Consider the following 19,811-nt stretch of genomic DNA (forward strand, 5'->3'; position numbering starts at 1 on the left):
TGTAGTCCCAGCTACTCGGGAGGCTGAGGCAGGAGAATTGCTTGAACTGGGAGGCGGAGGTTGCAGCGAGCCAAGATCGTGCCATTGCACTCCAGCCTGGGTGACAGAATGAGATTCTGTCTCAAAAAAAAAAAAAAGTTATCATCTGCTGTGTATCCTCTGTGACCTACATTTTTTTTTCTTTGTAAATTGTATTTTAGGTTCAAGGGATACATGTGCAGGTTTGTTACATGGGTAAAGTGCATGTCGTGGGAGTTTGGTGTGCAGATAATTTTGTCACCCAGGTAATCAGTATGGTATAGGTAATTTTTCAATCCTCACCCCTCCTTCCACCCTCAAATAGGCCCCAGTGTTGATTGTTCCCTTCTTTATATCCATGTGTACTCGATGTTTAGCTCCCACTTAGAACATGTGGCATCTGGTTTTCTTTTCCTGCATTAATTTGTTTAGGATTATGGTCTCCAGTTCCATCTATGTTGCTTCAAAAGCCATGATCACATTTTTTATGGCTATGTAGTATTCTGTGATGTATGTGTACCATGTTTTCTTTATCCCCCACAAAATTATGTTTATATTATCTATATTGGTGTATATAACTCATCTTTCTAAAACTTAGCATTTCTTTTATTGTCCATATGTTTTTCTACTTTTTAATTTATTTATGCTCCTTGGTCATTTATCCATTAGGATTCTTGTGTTTTCCTATGGAATCAAATTTGTATTTTCTCGTATTGCTTTCTAGCTTCATTATCTATATATTTAAAAATAATAATAATAGTGATGATAACAGTGATAATAATAGCAACTACTGACATACAGATATGTGCTATGTGTCAGGCACTATTCTAAATATTTATTTATTACAGTTTTATCAAGGAAGTACAATATCATCATGATAAATCATATATTAAGGTTAAGGACTGAGGCAAGAGTGTTCAGTAATTTGTATGACTGTGATTTAATCTGGCAGTCTGGCTTCACAGTCCATGTTTGTAATCATTACACTACTTTGACTCCTATGTAGCCTTTTCTTTTAATTATGCTTTTTCCCATTTAACTTTTTAAGATACTTAAACATTTCTGTGACATTCAAAAGAGAACGGCCCTAGTGTGATGTTCAGATGGGTTCTACTGTACAACACCAGTTGCTCAAAGCCATGACACAATGTAATTTTCCGTGATTTTGTTCTACAGGTCTTTTAAAAATTCTCTGGGATTCACTATTTCTTTTCTTTTTCCTAACTGAGGGGGGGAAAGTATGCCTTATTTATTATCCTTCTAAAATATTTCAGTTTTTCACTTTTGGTCTGTGGTTTGGAATTGATTCCATTGTTTTCCTGTGTGTGTTCGGACTAGTTTCTTCATATTTGGACAATGCCTTCCTCTTTTGAAAAATATTGATATGACCTTAGATGAATCACTTAATCTTCCTGAGCTTTGACTTTTTCAAGTAAGTTGCATTTGTTAAGTAATGAATATTTTAAAATCAGACATATATAATTGCTAATCAGAACTCCTTTTCAGTATGAAGTAACCAAGGGAGATCATGAGGGGAAATACAGAAAGTTTTTGATAGTGATTGGAAACTACTGATTTTACCCAGACGCCTCAAATTACAGAAGAAGAAACACTGGCAGAGATGTACCACAATTTTCTTCTACAGCTTTAATTTTTTCCTAAGGTAGCTAATTTTCTTTTTTCTTATATTCTGTGGCTTTTTTTTTTTTTGAGATAGAGTCTCACTCTTGTCACCCAGGCTGGAGTGCAGTGGCACGATCTCGGCTCACTGCAACCTCTGCCTCCCAGGTTCAAGTGATTCTCCTACCGCAGCCTCCCGAGTAGCTGGGATTACAGGTGCCTGCCACCATGCCTGCCTAATCTTTGTATTTTTAGAAGAGATGAGCTTTCTTCATGTTGGGCAGGGTGGTCTTGAACTCTTGACCTCAGGTGATCCGCCCACCTCGGCCTCCCAAAGTGCTGGCATTACAGGTCTTTTCTCTTGGTTTCCACACCCAGCTTCTGTGGCTTTTTTGATGTCTTAGTTTTTCCAAGCTCTTGGGTAATTTCTTAATATCCCTTATTTAAACATGTTTAAATATCTCTCATCTTAAAAGCAAAAAGGCTGTTCAAACCTGCCCCCACCCCACGATCAATCTGTTTTACAAGTTGCTTACATCCTTGCTGTCTCTGTTTATCTGCTATCCATCCAAAAATATGTATTGAGTCCTGTTACATGTCAGGCACTAACTTGTCTAACCTGAGGTTACAGTATGGACCAGAGAAACACAGGACCTCATTCTTAGGGTCTTTCCTTCACAGTTTGGAACCAGCATGGCATGTTGTAGAAAGAGTAAGTAGACTATTTTGTGGTAGGAGCAGGAGAGAGCATGGTTAGAGTTTAGGGCAAAGAAGAAGACCAGATTATATGGGGCTTTTAGATCATTATGAGGAGTTTAGATAGTATTCTGTGTGATGGAAGCCATTAGAGGATTTTAGGTAGGCAGTGGCAAGATTTGATCTGCATTTTAAAATAATCACTCCAGCTGACTTGTGTTGAATGGATTGTGGGGGCCAAGAGTGGAGGCGGTAAACCATTTAGGCCTACTTCAGTGGTTCAGATAGGAATTGATAATGGTTTGGACCACAGTGGTGGTGGCAGAACTGAGACCTTGCTGATTGGATATAAAGTCTAAGGAAAAGAGAAGAATCATCTATACTATTCCATTGAAACAGTTTTGGATGAAGCCACTAATGGTGTTCATATCATTGAGCCCAGTGAGGTCAATTTGGTCCCTGTCTTCCCGACTTCAGGTTATTTGATACACTGACCACCAACTCCTTCTAGAAATTGTCTTTTCTCTTGGTTTCTAACTGTTATTGTTAGATATATGATTTTAGGCAAATTAGTTATCTGTGCCTCAGTTTTGTCACTTATAGAATGGAGATAATATTGTATCTACCACATAGGTTATTGTAGTCATTAAATGGGAGGATATATGTTAATTACTTAGCACAGTAATTCACAGAGTTAATTCCCAGTGTTAACTAGCATCGTCATTGTCATCATCATCATCATCATCATCATCATCATCATCATTCTGGGACAACACTTTCCTTGACCTCTCCTTTTTCTGGTCTCTGCTCCTTCTTGATCTTCGCTAGTTCTTTCTCCTTCAACTCAATTCTGAATGTTGAAGTTCCTTAGGGCTCTGACATTTACTTTTCTCATTTAGTATACTTTCTTAGACAGTCTTATTTATTCCATGGCTTTAGTTCTGTCTGTATATAATCAGCTCTCCCCATCTACCACTCAGCCCAGTTCTCATTCCTGAGCAGACAGAGGAAAATATGAGCAGTAACCCTGAGGTAAGAGTGTAACTCATTGAAGATTGGGAAAGAAGAGTAGTGTGCTGCTCTTCTAGCTTTCAAAGGATTTGGGAAGCACTGTCATGCTGCCTCTTGAAAAAGACAGCCAACCTGAGAAATACTGGGGGCATTGCCTGGAAATCCTGGATAGCACTCCAATCAGAAAAAAGAAACTTCAATATACAGACAGAACTAAAGCCATGGAATAAATAAGATTGTCTAAGAATGTGTACTAAATGAGAAAAGTAAAAGGTAAAAGCAGAATTCCATGTATTCATTTGCCTCTATATCATCTCTATTTAAATGGCTGTGCCTTAGATACAATAAACACATTACAAGCTGAACTTTTTTTTTGCCTGAACTTAAGCCTCCCCACCTTGTTACCTAGCTAAGTAAATGGTACTGCTATTTGCCCAGTTACTTGAGCCAGAATTGGAGTCCTCTTAAATTTTTTTTATTGATCTCATGGCCTGTGTCATATCTTTGCCTAGATTTCTGCAGTGGTCTCCTAAAAGTATCTCACCACCTTTGTTCTTACACCACTCCCATCCATTTTCCACCTTTCAGTCATGTTTATCTTTTTATTTTGTAGATCTGATTATGTTGTTCTCCTTCACTTACTTCCCTTTCTTTTTAGGATGAAGTTCCAAATTCTTATACTGGCTTCCAAGGTTTGCATCTGTCAGCCTCATGATTTCCTCCCCTGTTCCTCACTGACACCTCCACCACACTGCTCTTCTTTCCCAATCTTCAATGAGCTACACTCTTATCTCAGGGCTACTGCTCGTCTTTTCCTCTGTCTGAAATACTTCTTTCCTTATTCTTAATCTGGGCAACAGTCTTAGCCTTTATTCTTAGTTTAAATGTTACTTCCCAGGAAGGCTTTCTCATGCCCCCCAACTAGAGTACATCCGTCTGTTGTATAGGATCTTCCCCACTCTGCTTCTCTGTGATCCTTACTGCACTTGTTCATGTCTTTTGCTTCACTAAGAAATGAGCTTCGTGGTGGCAGGGACCATGGCATCTTGTTTCTCACTTTCTCCCCAGCATCTGTTTGTTAAATAGAGTGAGGAATAAATGCAGCATGGGTGTGCCCAGTTTGGGGAAGGAGAGGCCTTCTAGCTGGGTTGGTGTGTTTGTCTTAATCTTTCAGTGTGACAAAAGAGGAGAACAGAAAAGTTTCAGTTTTCTGTAGGTTTACTTTCAGAGGTCTCCTGCAACCTTCAGGTAGACAGGAGGGAAGCAGCATCAGACTGAAGGCGGCTCTAGTGAGGAGATACTGTTCTGGGGTTGAAGTTTCTTTTTTCTGACTGGAGTGCTATCCAGGATTTCCAGGCAGTGCCCCCAGTATTTCTCAGGTTGTCTTTTTCAAGAGGCAGCATGGCAGTGCTTCCCAAATCCTTTGAAATCTAGGCATGAGCATTACCACAGAATTCTTGTTTCATGTGGCTTCCAATGTCAGAAGTGCTTGTTAGTGTTTTCTGTTGGATCCAGATAGATACTGTGACAGTTTTAAGCTCTCCATACCTCATTGCCTACCTGCCCTCTGCCTTTCCTCCTATTTAGAACCCCACTGGGAATCTGCTGAATCTCACTAACTTGCAGTAACAATATTTGTGCATGAGATGAGTTAGGAATTGGCCTTTTCTTCAATACAGACTCTCTGCCCGGTAGCAGCAGTTTTTCAAAGTGGGTTTATTCTTTTAGTTTCCAGTGCTGATGTAGGTTTTCCCCTGTTTTTATACTTATCATTTTAATGGGAACTGGTGGAAATCTGATTGAGGAAAAACATGGGTGAGCTCTTTTTGAAAGGTATTTATTTTATTGCCACCTTTGTCCTTGTGCGTGTATGCACATGCATGTGTGAGCAATTTCCTTCTCTCTTTGCTTTAAAAAAACTCCTTCTAGGCATTTTGTTTTGTTTTGTTTTGTAACTTTATATGAGAGACATTGTTTTTAATAGGCACATTTAAATCATTTATATTTTATGTTATGGACATATTTGATGACACTCTTTGTACTATAGTTTTATGCTCTTTTTGTGATTTTTTCCCCCTAGGTTTTCAATCTTTTGCCATGTGGTTTCTGTGGGGATTTTTGTTTTGTTTTGTTTTGAGACAAAGTCTCTGTTGCCCAGGCAGGGATGCAGTGGTGCGATCACGGCTCCCTGTGGCCTTGAACTCCTGGGCTCAAGTGATCCTCCCACCACAGTCTCCCAAGTATTAAATAGCTGGGACTATAGGCATGCCTACCACATCTGGTTACCTTTTAAAAAAAATTATATGCAGACGAGATGGCACTATGTTGCCCAGGCTGGTTTTGCACTCCTGGCCTTAAGTGATCCTCCTGCCTCAACTGCCAAAGTGCTGGGATTACAGGCGTGAGCCACTGTGCCTGACCTTCCATGTTTTATTCACTTTTATCTTTCATAGGGATTATTTTAGGTTCTATGACCTTGAAAAAGTGTTTAAAGACATCATTGAGCCTTACCTAATTATTAAATTGAAAAAATAAAAAAATGCGGTAGCATTTGACTCTTTTCTGCAGGAGAACTCAGGATTCTTGTCTTTTTCTCTGCCCTGCCTTTGTTAGCTAGAGTGGGGCCTGTAGATACACATGACTATTGTTGAATAGTTGACATTCTATATGATTTTGTATTATACATTCTCCCTTTTAAGGGTTGTTTTTATCTTTTTCATTAAATCATATGACATTTACTGCATTCAGTGACTACCACCACAACTTTTATATGTTAATTTAACTATCCTTAAGGATATTTGATTCATACATCATTTGGCTAGAGTATATTTTTGAGTTTATGTCTCCCTGTTTTTTGATAGGGAAAGATATATGCCTGCTTATTTCCTGAGCCCTTCTGTTATCTGAGGAAACTAAACACTATTATATAACATGTTAACTCTGCCTTGCAAAACAACATTTAATTGATAAGAGGATTACAAAGAAGCATAATTGGGAGGCTGTAAAATTCCTATATAGAATAACCTAAAAGCAAATATTTTAATTATGGAATATAAAAAGTTGCTAGCATTCTATACAGAAGAAGAACCTAGGAAAAAGGAATTTACCATAAATTCAGGTGATAAATTACATCAGTCACAAGGTTATTGCTAGGAATTCAAGACCTGTAATGTCATAGATAATTCTCAGGGTCACAAGGCACAATTAGTTATAAGCCCTAGAACAGATTTGTTTTTGAATGAGAGTGAGCGATATTGGCAGTTTTAGTTGAATTGCAATAAATGTTTTATAATTTCTATTGTGCTATTCACATTGGAGTTGACCAACTGTTTATTTTGTCAAATACTTGTTTTATTAGTGTATTTGTTTCATGCGTACACAGAGTTGGATCACTCTACATGATTCGCTGAAATAGTTGGTCACAAAATTTGAAATTTCTTTTTTGTCAAATATAATGATTTCTCTGACAGTCACTAAAACATAATTGTTGAAATGGAAAAAGTAATCTTAGTTGAGTTGTATGTTAGGCAATCACCTCATTCTTTCCCTGTGCAAAAATAAATTAATTAAACCCTCCAACACTCACACACATGCGTACATGTGCCACAGCCACACATCCATTCTCTTTCTCTCTTTTAAACCTCTTCTTACTTTTCAATCTCCATAAGGGAAGTAAAACTCACTAAGCATGCTTCTAGATGCTTTCAAAAACGTTCTCTCATTTAACTCTTCCAAAACTTAATGAAGTACATGTTATGATCCACATTATACAAGTGAGGAAACAGGATCTATAGAGATCCATAGGAAGCTGACGATCTTAGACAGTAACTAAATTGCTTAAAATATATCAGCTGGTTAAATGATAGAGTCAGGAATTTGAACCCAGTTTGGACTCTTTCCTGTATTCTGCACTGCCTAGACAGCAATACAGGATACTGTAGTCCCTGGGAACTAGGACACTATGCGCAAAGATGAAGGAAAACAGGAAGTGCCATTTGTTCAATGATATTGAAACATTTATTGAGCCTTTATTTTACAGAGGTGAAAGGCCACTGACTACTCTCAAGGAGTTTAAAAGAGAAGCAGATTTATAAACCTAAACTTCAAACTGCAATAATAGAGACCCTGAAGTAGGGAGTAGCGTAGAGGAAGAGCTGATTAATTTTCCCATGGAAGTGATAGGGAGAAGGAAGTGGGGGACAATTGTGAAATAAATGATTTCTAAGTATATCATAAATATAAATTATTTGTAAATAATATTCTGCCCAGAAGAGATGATACCTAAACTGTGTTTGAAGGTTAAAAAATAATGGAGTACTATGCAGCCATAAAAAGGAACAAGATGATGTCCTTCGCAGGGACATGGATGGAGCTGGAAGCCATTATCCTCAGCAAACTAATGCAGGAATGGAAAACCAAACACCACATGTTCTCACTTATAAGTGGGGGCTGAACAATGAAACACATGGGCACAGGGAGGGAGGCAACACACAATGGGGCCTGTTGGAGGATGGGGTAGGGGGAGGGAGAGCATTAGGAAAAATAGCTAATGCATGCTGGACTTAATACCTAGGTGATGGACTGATAGGTGCAGCAAACCACCATGACACACGTTTACCTGTGTAATAAACGTGTACATCCTGCACATGTACCCCGGAACTTAAAGTAAAAATTTAAAAAAGAGTCCATTCTGCATATGAGATGGAGGATGTGGGTCATATGGTGAGGGTAGACAAGACTATATAGGAAACTATAAATGGTTGGCTATCATCAGAACATTATATTTATTTGACAGATATTTACTGAATGCCTACTAAGGGTTAGGCATCATTGTGTGAAGTCGTAGAACTAAAGTAAGGGACAAGAAAGTTCATGAAGCATATAGTGTACTGGAGAGTGTTGAGGATTGAGGTTCTATACATAGGGAAAGAAACGAACCTGATAGGTCTTTAATATCAGGATACATTGGTTGGATTTATTTCCCCTGTAGGTTCTAATGAGCCATGGAAGCATGTTATGCAGGTTTATGGCATGGTCAGATCTAGTACACAGCATTTTGCAGTAGTATGGAGGGTGAATGTGAGGGGAATTAGATTGAAGGCAGAAAGACCAATAAGAGGCCATTACTTATTGTAGATGGGAGATGAAAGGGATGTATTTGAGCAGTATCTTGGAAAAAAATTGACAGTACTTAATATTGTTTGGATATGAATGGTTACAGTAGAAAGGAATTGAGGGTGACTCCCAGGTTTGAGGTTTTAGTGCCTGGGTAGATGGGTCTACTATTTTTTTTATTTTTTCTTTTGAGTCAGGGCCTCACTGTCACACAGGCTGAAGTGCAGTGGCCCAATCTTGGCTCACTGCAGCCTTGATCTCCTGGGTTCAAGCAATCCTCCCACCTCAGCCTTCCGAGTAGCTGGGACCACAGGTGCATGCCACCATGCCTGGCTAATTTTTATCTTTTTGGTAGAAACAGGGTTTCACCATTTTGCCCAGAGTGGTCTCAAACTCCTGAGCTCAAGCCATCCTCCCGCCTTGGCCTCCCAAAGTGCTGGGATTAAAGGCATGAGCCACCACACCCTGCTGAAGGAACTACTTTCTAACAAGGAAATACAGACAGATTAATTAATGAAGAAAGAAAGTAATACATGATTTGAGTTTGGGATATAATAAGCAGTTTGAAGTACATGTGGAACACTCAGATTCTTTGAAAAACATCTTTTAATCACCTAAAATTCATGAAGAAAAATAGTATAGGACAAAGTGGAAATTTTGCAAAATATTTAATTTCTTCTACTTTATGATCTCATTCAGGACTTTTCCTCCCTCCTAAGCCCAACATGATGTCAAAGGATAGCTGATAGAAGTCATTAAATATACTTTTTAGTGGAATATAAGGAGTCAATTTTCATAAAACTTCTCTTTTATCTGCTACATCAGATGCAAGCCATCATTATAATTTTATTTAATAATTTTCTATTTTCTGCAACAGTATGTAAACTTATGGGGAGGGATACAAAAATTCAGATACAAGAACAGATATTTACTTGTAATTTCCAGTGCTAAAACTTTTTATTCCATGAATGGGTGGCAAAGTTCTGACTTAAAATATATGAAATATGATTTAAGGATCTGTATTTTTAAGGCTTATATTTAGCTCACTAAAAATAGTCTTTTAGTGATATAGATACTGTAGTTTATAGTCTCAGGCATAGGATTTAGTTGGCTTGCATTAGCAGGATTTTTCTTTAGATAAAATGGTCTATTGAGACACTGGATCTTTTTTTATGTATAAGCTTTATTTTTATAAAAAACCTGCACATGGCTCTTGGTACAGGGGAACTAAGGTGAAAAAACCTGCCTACAACTCCACCTCTTTCTATTTCTGTCTCACTCCTCTGAAGTCATATTTTAAAATCATTATTCTACTAGTTACTTTCATAATTTTGGTTAATATAGTTATAGTGCTATTTATTGGTGCATCAGTTTCAGATAATAACCAGTTACAGAATATAAGTATTTATCTGCTATCTCTTCACCTTTTTGTGTACCATTGTTAGACTTACAGGCTAAGCTGCTCTGACAAAGAGATTACAAGTGGAGCAACTTACCGAAAGTAGAAGTTTCCCTTTCATATACTAGTCCAAGGTTGGGCTGGTGAATAGCTTTGCCTCATGACCTGTTAGGTTTGTCTTCCTCAAGTGCCTTCCTTCTCAGGGTTCAAGCGTACTGATGCAGTTGTTGCCATTTCTCAGGAGGGAAGAGGAAATCCAAAGCAAGTGACTTTGTCTTTAAAGGAGATGACCTGAAAAATCATACGTGATACTGAATTACATTCCATTTTTCCACAACTTAGTATCATGTTCACATCTACCTGCAAAGGAAGCTGAGAAATGAGGCTGTATGTTCAGTTAAAATTTCAGGGGGTTCTATTGCTAATAAGAAGAAGGAAGCATGGATTCTAGGGGTCAGTTAGCGTTTCCCAGTCTAGTTGGTGTCTTCTAACCCTCTACTTTATAAGAGAGGACACTGATACCCTGAATCTTTCCTCCGCCTTTCTGTCCAGCCTTCTTTACATTTCGTTGCTGTATACTTTTTGTTTCACAATATGAAGCTGCTAATGCTCACAGTCTGTTCTGAAATCACAGTCAAATATTTGTCCATAGGTTGTCTCTAAAAGCTTATATTGTTATGACTATGTACACATTGATTACTTCCCGGTCACAATGTGAGCTATTAATGTGGTTCTTTCTCATTAGTTCTGGGATCATGATCTCAGCTATTGGAAGAAACAGACATTTTTCTATCATCATGGCAAATGGATTGATTTTCCTTGTATTTGTTGATTGATTTTAAATCAAACATTCTATCTATAAGGTGTGGATTTAGGCATTGACTTGTTAGATCACTAAGAAAACTACAGTGAATATGCTTAGTGTCCAAGAAACTTTCAGTTGCTTCAGGAAATAAGATCTTCACATTGTCATTTTATTGTGACCAGAAGCTACTCAGTCACTTTTGCAGCTGAGGAAAATCTTTAGTTTTTGGTGTTGAGACAAGTTTGTGAGCTCTGAGTGATCGAAGTAAAGTAGCTGTCTCCTGGCCTTTAATGTTTGAATATGAGAGGGCAGCCGCATCTTCTGACTAAATTAAGAATCTCTTTGAGATATTTAGGATAGAAGGGATGACTAATGAGAGAGAAACTACGGACTTTTGGAAGTGGTCTCACAGTTCTTGGCATTAGACTTCTCATCCTTACAGAGTCTGTTGTTTTCTAAAACAAGGACATCAATCTGGGGGCACAAGGGCCTCTGCCCTTGAGGAGTTTGGAATGTAGTAGAAGAGATTAAAGTTTAGTTAAAATTCTGGCTCCATAATTTACTGACCATATAACCTCAAGCAGGTAATTCTCTAAACTTCAGTTTCTATTGGAACAAATAGCCCCCAAATTCAATGACTTGAAATGCGGAAAGTTTAGTTCTTGTTTGTACTATGTGTTCACTGTGGTCCAGATGGGAGCTCTGCTCCATATCTCCTTATCCCAGGATCACGACTAATGGAGCAGCCACGATCTAATTATAGAACATTGCTGGTCCCTGCTGCAGAGGGAAAGAAAGCTCTGGAGGGTCTCGCACCAACAGTTAAGTGCTCTGGCTTGGAAGCAATACACATAATCATTTCTGCTCACAATTTATTGCCCAGAGCTAGCCAGCCACATGTTCCCACCCAACCACAAGGGGGCCAGAAAGTGCATTCCTACCATATGCCTGGAAGATGGAGAGCCAGAATTACTGTGTACAGAGTAATAATGACTACTACATATAGGGGTGCCTAGCTCAGGGTTGATATGAGGATTAAATGAGGTTACACACATATATATACACACACACATACACATATACACAGTACAGGTGCTCAAAAATGATTATTGTTAATAATCTCATCATAGATGTATACATGCAAATATTCAATAACAATATACAGGGAGACTAAAGCCTTTATTATAAGGTTAAAAGACTTTATCATAATATATATGAAAATGCCTTGTAAATAATAACATACTGTGCAAATGCAAGTTGATATTATCTAGTAGATGTTAGAAGATAAAGCATTAGAGCTTAGTTCAAAGTTGGTGCTAGACCTTTGTATTCATCTATCAAGAAGTGATGGTTGAAGTTGTAAGAATAGATAAAATCTACATGGAAATTTTGGAAAACTTGCATCTCCTACTGTGAGCTTGACAGCTTCTCAATATTTAAAAACTTTTCTGATGAAATCAGTGATGATATTAATGAGTATGGTGTTTTGATATCATGTTATGAAATGTTTCAACATACGAAAGATCTGTGTAACTCGGTGAACCAATATTTTCCAAAGGAGCAGTGCAGGATGTTACAAAATCATGCAAGATTAGAAGGTCCATTCAAAATGCAAGATAGACCAATGGGTTTTAATGTAACAGGATGAGAAGTTCATTGATATGGTTTCAGACTACCATTTGTTGATCTTCGGTGTGATAACAAAGAATAAAACATACAATTATCTGAAAGGGTTATTAAAATACTCCTCCCCTTTCCAGCTACTTATTTGTATGAATCTAGATTTTCTTCACTTATGTACTTCAAACAAAACAACATATCACAACACATCGATTGCAGAAGCAGAGATGAGAATTCAGTTGTTTTCTATTAAGCTAGATAATAAAAAGAAATTTACAAAAATATAGAACTCTTTCCATTATACATATATTTTTATTTTTGGTAATATAGTTGATTTTCATTATAAATGTCATTTTTATAAATGTATTTATTTAAGCTTTTGGGTTAAGCTAAAGTTTTACTATTTTAAGAATAGTCATTTTGTAAGTTATTTTTTATTTGCTTTTAATGGAGTAAGCAAATAGTTAAAAAAGTTTCTTAGTTGTAATTTTTAATAAGTAAATATTAATATTTATAATCATGTGAACAAAAGGTATTTGGAGTCCTTGATAATTTTGGGGAGTGTAAGGAATCCTGAGATCCAAAAGCTTAAGAATGGGTAACCCTAAAGATATAGAGATGAAAGAATACAAATAGAAAGTCTTCCTTCATACAACTTCTCTTTGGTTCCAAACTCCCGTATGTCCCTGCCACTCACTCCCTCTCCTAAAGCTGGAAGCAATTCTCTTTCCTCTGAAATTCCATAACACTTGATTTCTACCCCTGTTAACTCATTTAGCTTATGTCATATGTTCCCACTTAAGCTAATATGTTTTTTAACAGCACAGACTATGTCTTACATCTTTGCATGTTCATCAGCACCTGATACATTGTTTTCCATGTAGTAGGAATTTATATAGATGAATTGAGTAAGTTAAAAAAATTATCTCTTAAAATCACTTGAAAGATCGACTAAACATTCTGAATAGCCAGGATTCTGTTGTTTCTTAAAACAAATACAATCACAAAAGGATCTCTGTTTAACAAAAGGAATGTCAAATTCTAGCCAATGAGCTATGGATTTCAAGCAGTAGCTAAATGATTGATCAGTTCACTCAACAAACACTAGTTGAGCATAAACTGCTAGGCACTGGGTTGATAAAAACAAAGATGTTTTTATAGAACTATATTATATAGATTAGTGGTTCCCGTGATGAATTTTCTTCTGTTCATAATAACATTAAAAAATAGCAACAATGAAAATTCTCCCCCACAAAACTAAACATATTCTACTTAAAAGGATGTTTTTTATCTTGAGATCGCTTTCTTAGTTCTTGGTGTCAGTTTAATCTTTCTTTTCTGATATTATGGTGAGATTAGGGTTTTGAGACTTTTTTTTGGTCATTATTTAACAAAACTCCAAACTGTTGGCTCCTACAGTTCTGGGTGTGGTGGAGGGGAGCATTTTACTAGCTTGTGAAAAACCACTGATGTGGACATTCCTTTGGCATTTATTGGGAAGGGATTCGACCTTTAGGTTTGACACTTTAAAACCACTAGTACCATCAGCTCACTTATTCTGGAGCTAATTATCAGCTTTGTGGGTTCTCTAGATTACTTTTTATACCATCTCTTTTTGGAAGATTATTGTTCAACTACAGGGAAAAAAGTAAAAGGGAAAAAAGATAAACCTAAAACAAAACCCTAGCCAATTAACTTTAATCAAATTTTTGGATGTTAGAATTCATGGGGGAGATGAAGAAGTAGAGATTTTTGACCAAAATAGGGCATTTAAATTATTTTTGGATTTCAAGTCAGGTTACATTTGCAACTTCCCACATCTTCATAGGAACTAATAATTGTATAATATATTTTAATTCAAATTATTACCTTTAAGCATTATTAGCAGTTGAGATGGCAGAGACAGCAGCATTGGAAATGATGATCCTGAACAATATAGTCATATCCTGAACATATAATCAGTCATTTTCGTAGTCTTTCACTCAATAAATGAATGACTGTTATGTGCCAGGTACTGGGATGCAGGGATGAAAGACACTGTCACTGTCGTTAAGGAGTTTATAATCTAGAAGAGGGAGAGATCTAAGCAAATCAGTACCCTGAAAATTGTTATGGGGGTATGATAGCATATTTGGTACTATACTGGGGACTAGAATTGGAGGAGTTAGGAATGGTGGAGGTTGTAAGTGGTGGCAAAGATAGTAAGCATCTGGAATGAAGACATGGAGGTGGAAATAGGAAACAGCTGACCTATCAGGAAAATTACCACCATGTTAGTATGGTAGGAGTGTGGGGTGCAGTGGGTTCTAGAGGTATGGCAAGGGAAAAGGCTGAAGAGTTCAGCAGTAGCTGAATGTAGAACTTTAGATACTTTAGAAACTTTGTTTAGGAATTTGGGCTTTATCAGAAGGATTTACCAGAATGTGTTCTAGGGGTTGGGTGATAGGACAGAAAGGGGTTTTGTATGATCAGAAACATTTCAGAGGCACCAATTGAGACAAAGTTAAGCAGGCATATCTACTGAAGACTTCTCAGACCCTTTATATTGGTTAGCATTTCCACAACTATTTGACTACTAAACTTGTTTGAAGGGCTGTCTTACATTTCTCAGAACATGGTTTGGAGAACCCTGTGATATACAAGGGGGAATCATCAAAATGTTTTAAGCAGGAAATTATAGACAATTACGGAATCTAATTCTGTTCTAAACACATAATGTGATACTGCTCACTAGGCATTGTGCAGTCAGTATTTTTAAATGCCCACTATTTTCAAAATTATCTACCAGATATTTGGGGAGATTAGGAAGATTCATGAGACATCTTGTCTGGCTTTTAAAAATGACATGTTGATTAGGTCGGGTATGGTGGCTCACGCCTGTAATCCCAGCACTTTGGGAGGCCGAAGTGGATGGATTATCTGTAAATGTTGTTCATCCATGTAGGTAATTGAATAAAAGGCAATGCAAAAGTGAGGAAGTTGAGAATAAACTTGGAGAATTATGGATTTTCTGGTGATCCTTGCTCAATCCTGATTCCTACAGGGTGTTTAATGCTAAGCGTTTGCTTCTTTCTGGACTAGGATTGTTTCTGGTAATGGCCTTCACTCAGACAGTTCAGGAAATACAAATGGTTAAAAGCTGCCAAACTGAAACTTCAGTTTGGGGGTCTGAGAGTGGAAGTAGCTGTTAGTTTGTTTGGTCCTCAAAAGTACATTATCAGCATATTGAAGTTTTGGTAGATTAACATAGAGTTAGCTTTACAGATTCTAAAGGTATATCCAAGGAATTTAGAGAAAAAATTGGAAGGTGAAAGCAGTTGAAGTTGCATGTGGTGGAACTAGAAAGATCAAGTCTAGAAATCTGAGAATGTCAAGGGAGAGAATCTTCAAGTAATCTTCTTTTTTCTTTTTCTTCTTCTTTTTCTTTTTTTTTGAGACAGGGTCTTTCTCTGTCACCCAGGCTGGAGTGCAGTGAACAATCTCAGCTCACTGCAATCTCTGCCTCCCAGGTTCAAGCGATTCTCCTGCCTCAGCCTCCTGAGTAGCTGAGATTACAGGCACCCACCACCATGCCTGGTTAATCTTTTGTACTTTTAGTTTCGCCATGTTGGTCAGGTTGGTCTGGAACTCCCTGCCCGCCTCAGCCTCCCAGAATGCTGGGATTACAGGCATAAGCCACCTCGCCTGGCCATCAAGTAATCTTGAATTAAGTTTCCTTATTACATGTTTATCATGCTACCTAGTAGGGGAACATGGAATCAGAGTATCTAGAGTTGGTTGGTGCATTGTAAAGCTTTTCATTGCCAGTTGTGTAGTGGTCAAGAGTACTGGCATTGGAGGTAAATGGCCTGAGTTCACATGTATCAATTAGATTACCCAATTACTTAAAGTCCTTGTCCCTTACTAAGTGTAAGACCTTAGGTCATTTACTTAACCTCCCTATGCCTCAGTCTCTGTGTCTAAAAAAGGGAAAATGATAGTATATACCTCATTAGGTTGTGGGGATTAAAAGGGCTAATAAATGTGAAATGCTTAGAGTAGTACATGGCACATGCTGTGTGCACAGTCAACTGTTATCTTTAGGATTTCTCTGTTCTATTGTTTTCATTAGAGTAATTTACTGTGGAAATCTATCAGGTAGTGATTTTCTGACCTAAATAGGATTCTTTGGAGAATAGCTTGCTACCTCTAAGAAGGGGTGGACATAAATGGACTGTTACAATTTTCTAATTAATGCAGTTAAAACTGTAGTAAATATTTGGCATAAATAATAATAGCTAACATTTCCTGAGCATATACTATGTCCCAGGAGTTGTACCAAGCACTTTTTACCAATTAACTTATTTAATCATTATCTTATAAGTGAGGAAGCTGAGGCCCCGAGAGGGTAAGCAAGTTGTCCAAGGTCACTGAATTGGTTATGGGCATGACCAGCATTCAAACCCAGACAGTCTGTGTCCGTGGATCACACACATCCATTGTGATGTCCCATCTTTCATGCAAACATATGTACTTTAGATCTGTTTGTTAAAGTGTTTTGTTTTATTTACTGCAAACATTAATTAGGTGGAAAACATGAGCTAAAAATAATTTTGTTAAACCATTTCAGCATAAAAATACATGTTAGAGCCATATTAACTATGATTCTTTTGTTCTGTGGAAGTATAAGCATATTAGTTTGATATAACCAAGGCATCCAGATGCACACATCCATTCTTTAGAACTGTTTTTCACTTTATGTCTCAGCTACACATTTTCAGAGTGGTTTATGAGTAATACCAATTTGCATGCATTTTACAAAGTTCAATCCTTTTCTACTATCCATGCAGGCGTTAAAATAATTCGGATAATATCAAATCCTAACCTATGAAATGCATTCTTTTAGGTTTAGAAAATAGAGAACAGTGTGACAAATTGTGCTTTTTGCATTCTTCAGTATAGAAAGACTAGAGTGCTCTAAAAGCAGTCATTTTAGTTGCCCCACTTTGTTAGTGCTAATGTTGTACTTTCTGGGGCCTCTATTTTCAAAAAACTGGGCAAAACTAATTTGCCACTAGATGGAGCCCTGGCTATTTGGGTAGAAATACAGGCAACGCAGTCAGAATATTAAATCACACAGTCATATCATGCTGGAGGGCTCCCGGTATTTGTGGCCCTCAGTTTTTAATTGTAGAATGCATCTTTGTTCTTTCCCTGACCTGCAGAGTGACATCACTGCCTCTCTTCCTGTGCGCTGGCTTTGACATAAGCCAGATGGCCACAGTGGTTGGTAGGCGCCCAGGCTGCCTGGTACAGGAGTTGATGAAACAGAATAGGAAGACGTTTTATGGTCAGCTGTGGAAGCACAGTGAGACTGCAGCTTTGCTAAGTAATTACATTTACTGTGTGCACTTTATTCCTCACAGAGAAGGGTCACAAGGAAAAAATACATTTTTATTTATAGTGATGTGAGGTATAGACCTTTGATCTTTTATTAGTCGGTAGTCTGCTCCAAAGGAGTGCTCTCTTTTCCCTGCTCTGCAGTCACTCGTGAAAATGACATGTTTATTTATGTTTAATGGTTCTTTCGGGCTGTGCATTGTGATACTTACCTTCCTTTTCCCTCCCCTTTGTCTCCAGTTAGTAACACAAAAATGTTTTAGTCTTGTAGTGAGTTTAGTTTGGGGAAGTCAGAGTTCAGGCATGTTAATACAAGCAGATTTCTGTCAGATATACTCCAGAGTGATTTAGTAAAATATATTACTGTTTATTATATGTTTGTTCTTCAAGGAGGTCAGAAGAGTCCGGAACAGACTTTTTTTGGGGGTGGGGAGCAGGGGAAGTGGTCAGGAAATGAACAAGACTTTAATTTTGTATTAATTTTTGGGCATTTAATGGTTAAAGTCACTTAAAATACTAATTTGAAATAACATATGTGAAGTTTATTGATCTAGTATTTTCCATTTCCATTTAAAGTTAATCTTTACCAACTGAAATATTGTACAAAATTTTTAAGAAAATTCTAAGAATTGAACTTTTCTCTAAAGTTTAATATCTACACAATTTTTAGATTCTTCCACATAATTCATTTCCAAAGACATTAAAAAACAATTTTACACTTTTAAAATGACTAAATCATGAATATTATTCACAGAATTGACCTAGAAATTATAAATCATATAATTAAATGAAAATTCATATTTGCCATGCTTTATTCAAACTTAACGCTGTTTTGAAAGTGTTAATTGTCCATAGGTTTTCTGGGTCTCTATTTCATAAAATGAAATTCTAACAAAATATGTCTCTTAATCTTATTATTTTATAGTCTTCTCCAGGGAGGGAGATTTGCCAGTAATTGCTGGAAGAAGGCAGCATGGTGTAAGGAAGGAACATGGCTTTGCAGTCAGATATAACAGGGTTTTCTAGTCCTTTTTCCACTGATTATTTGCTTTGTGCCCTTGGACTTTTGAGTCACAGTTTCTTCACATATGTATTGGGCCATAAAACCTACCTCCTCGGTTTATTGTAAGAATTAAATGATACGACGTGTATATTAGGCTCCAGACAGTTCCTGTCACATGGTATGAACTCAGTAAATGCGAATTCCTTTCAACTGTTTTTAAACTTCCTCTCTTTTCTCAACCTCTTGCAAACTGTGTTTACAGATTACACTGCTATCTTGTAGTGTGTATTTTATCTCTAAGATACAAATAAAGCTGGATTGAAAGTAAGCTCACCGGCTGAAAAATAGGCATTTGAAATTTATTAGCAATATGTGCATGTGTTCAGTTCCAGATAAAACTGTAACCATCAGTTGTGCAATTAATGTGTTTAATATTTGTGATGTTTTAATTTGTTTTTTGTTTTTGTTTTTGTTTTTTCTCCTACTCAGCTCTTGCCCCTGTTCTTTGCTTCTCGTTTTGTTGGTGAAGATATCACAGTGATGTCTGCATTCAACCTGCTGCATTTGGTGACAAAGAGCCAGCCAGTAGCCCTTCGAGCCTGTGGGCTTCCCTCAGGTTGCTGCTTGTTGTACTGTACATAGTGAAGGCACAGGGCCAACTGGGTGTTTCTGCTGCAGGAAATGATACACCATCATGCTTTGCTAAATTTCATTTTCTTTTACTTGGGCCCTAATTTGAAGACGGAAATTGGTTATAAATCACCACTCTACTTTGAGTAACATTCATTTCCACAATCCTTACAACCCTTGGAACATTGTCCAGTTTCCTTGCCCAGTGTATAATTGTCACTAATATTTCATGATATCTTCTTGTTCTTTAATGCACACTACACATCTGCAAATCATAACGTTCATAAGAGGCTGGCAGTCTGAGTAAGAAACTGCCCCAAATCACACAAAATAGGACATTCATCTTGTTAAAGGATAATGAAAATGCTTTTCATTCCACATGTGGTCGTTCCTTTAGGAAAAAATGAAAATGAATAACGTTAGCATAATTAAGTTACCAATTTATTGTAGTTAAAAAGAAAAAAAGTTCTACTTAACAATGACCAAATAAACAGAACTAATATAGCATGCATCAG

General features: G+C 37.2%; 1 protein-coding gene across 3 annotated transcripts in view; it reads left to right on the top strand.

Annotated features, from left to right (window-relative positions):
* Positions 1 to 19,811, top strand: part of MSRB3 (methionine sulfoxide reductase B3) — a 195,551-nt gene that overhangs the window by 11,971 nt on the left and 163,769 nt on the right. For 2 of the 3 annotated variants that reach the window (XM_005571455.5, XM_015431158.4), the window contains exon 2: positions 19,156 to 19,282. The exons of the other annotated variant lie outside the window; for it this stretch is intronic. In XM_005571455.5, coding sequence (XP_005571512.3) covers positions 19,207 to 19,282 — 76 coding nt within the window. In that variant the 5' untranslated portion in view covers positions 19,156 to 19,206. The remainder of the gene's footprint in view (positions 1 to 19,155; positions 19,283 to 19,811) is intronic. 3 annotated transcript variants of the gene reach the window in all.

The sequence above is a fragment of the Macaca fascicularis genome, chromosome 11, assembly GCF_037993035.2.
Source record: "Macaca fascicularis isolate 582-1 chromosome 11, T2T-MFA8v1.1".
Lineage (NCBI taxonomy): Eukaryota > Metazoa > Chordata > Mammalia > Primates > Cercopithecidae > Macaca > Macaca fascicularis.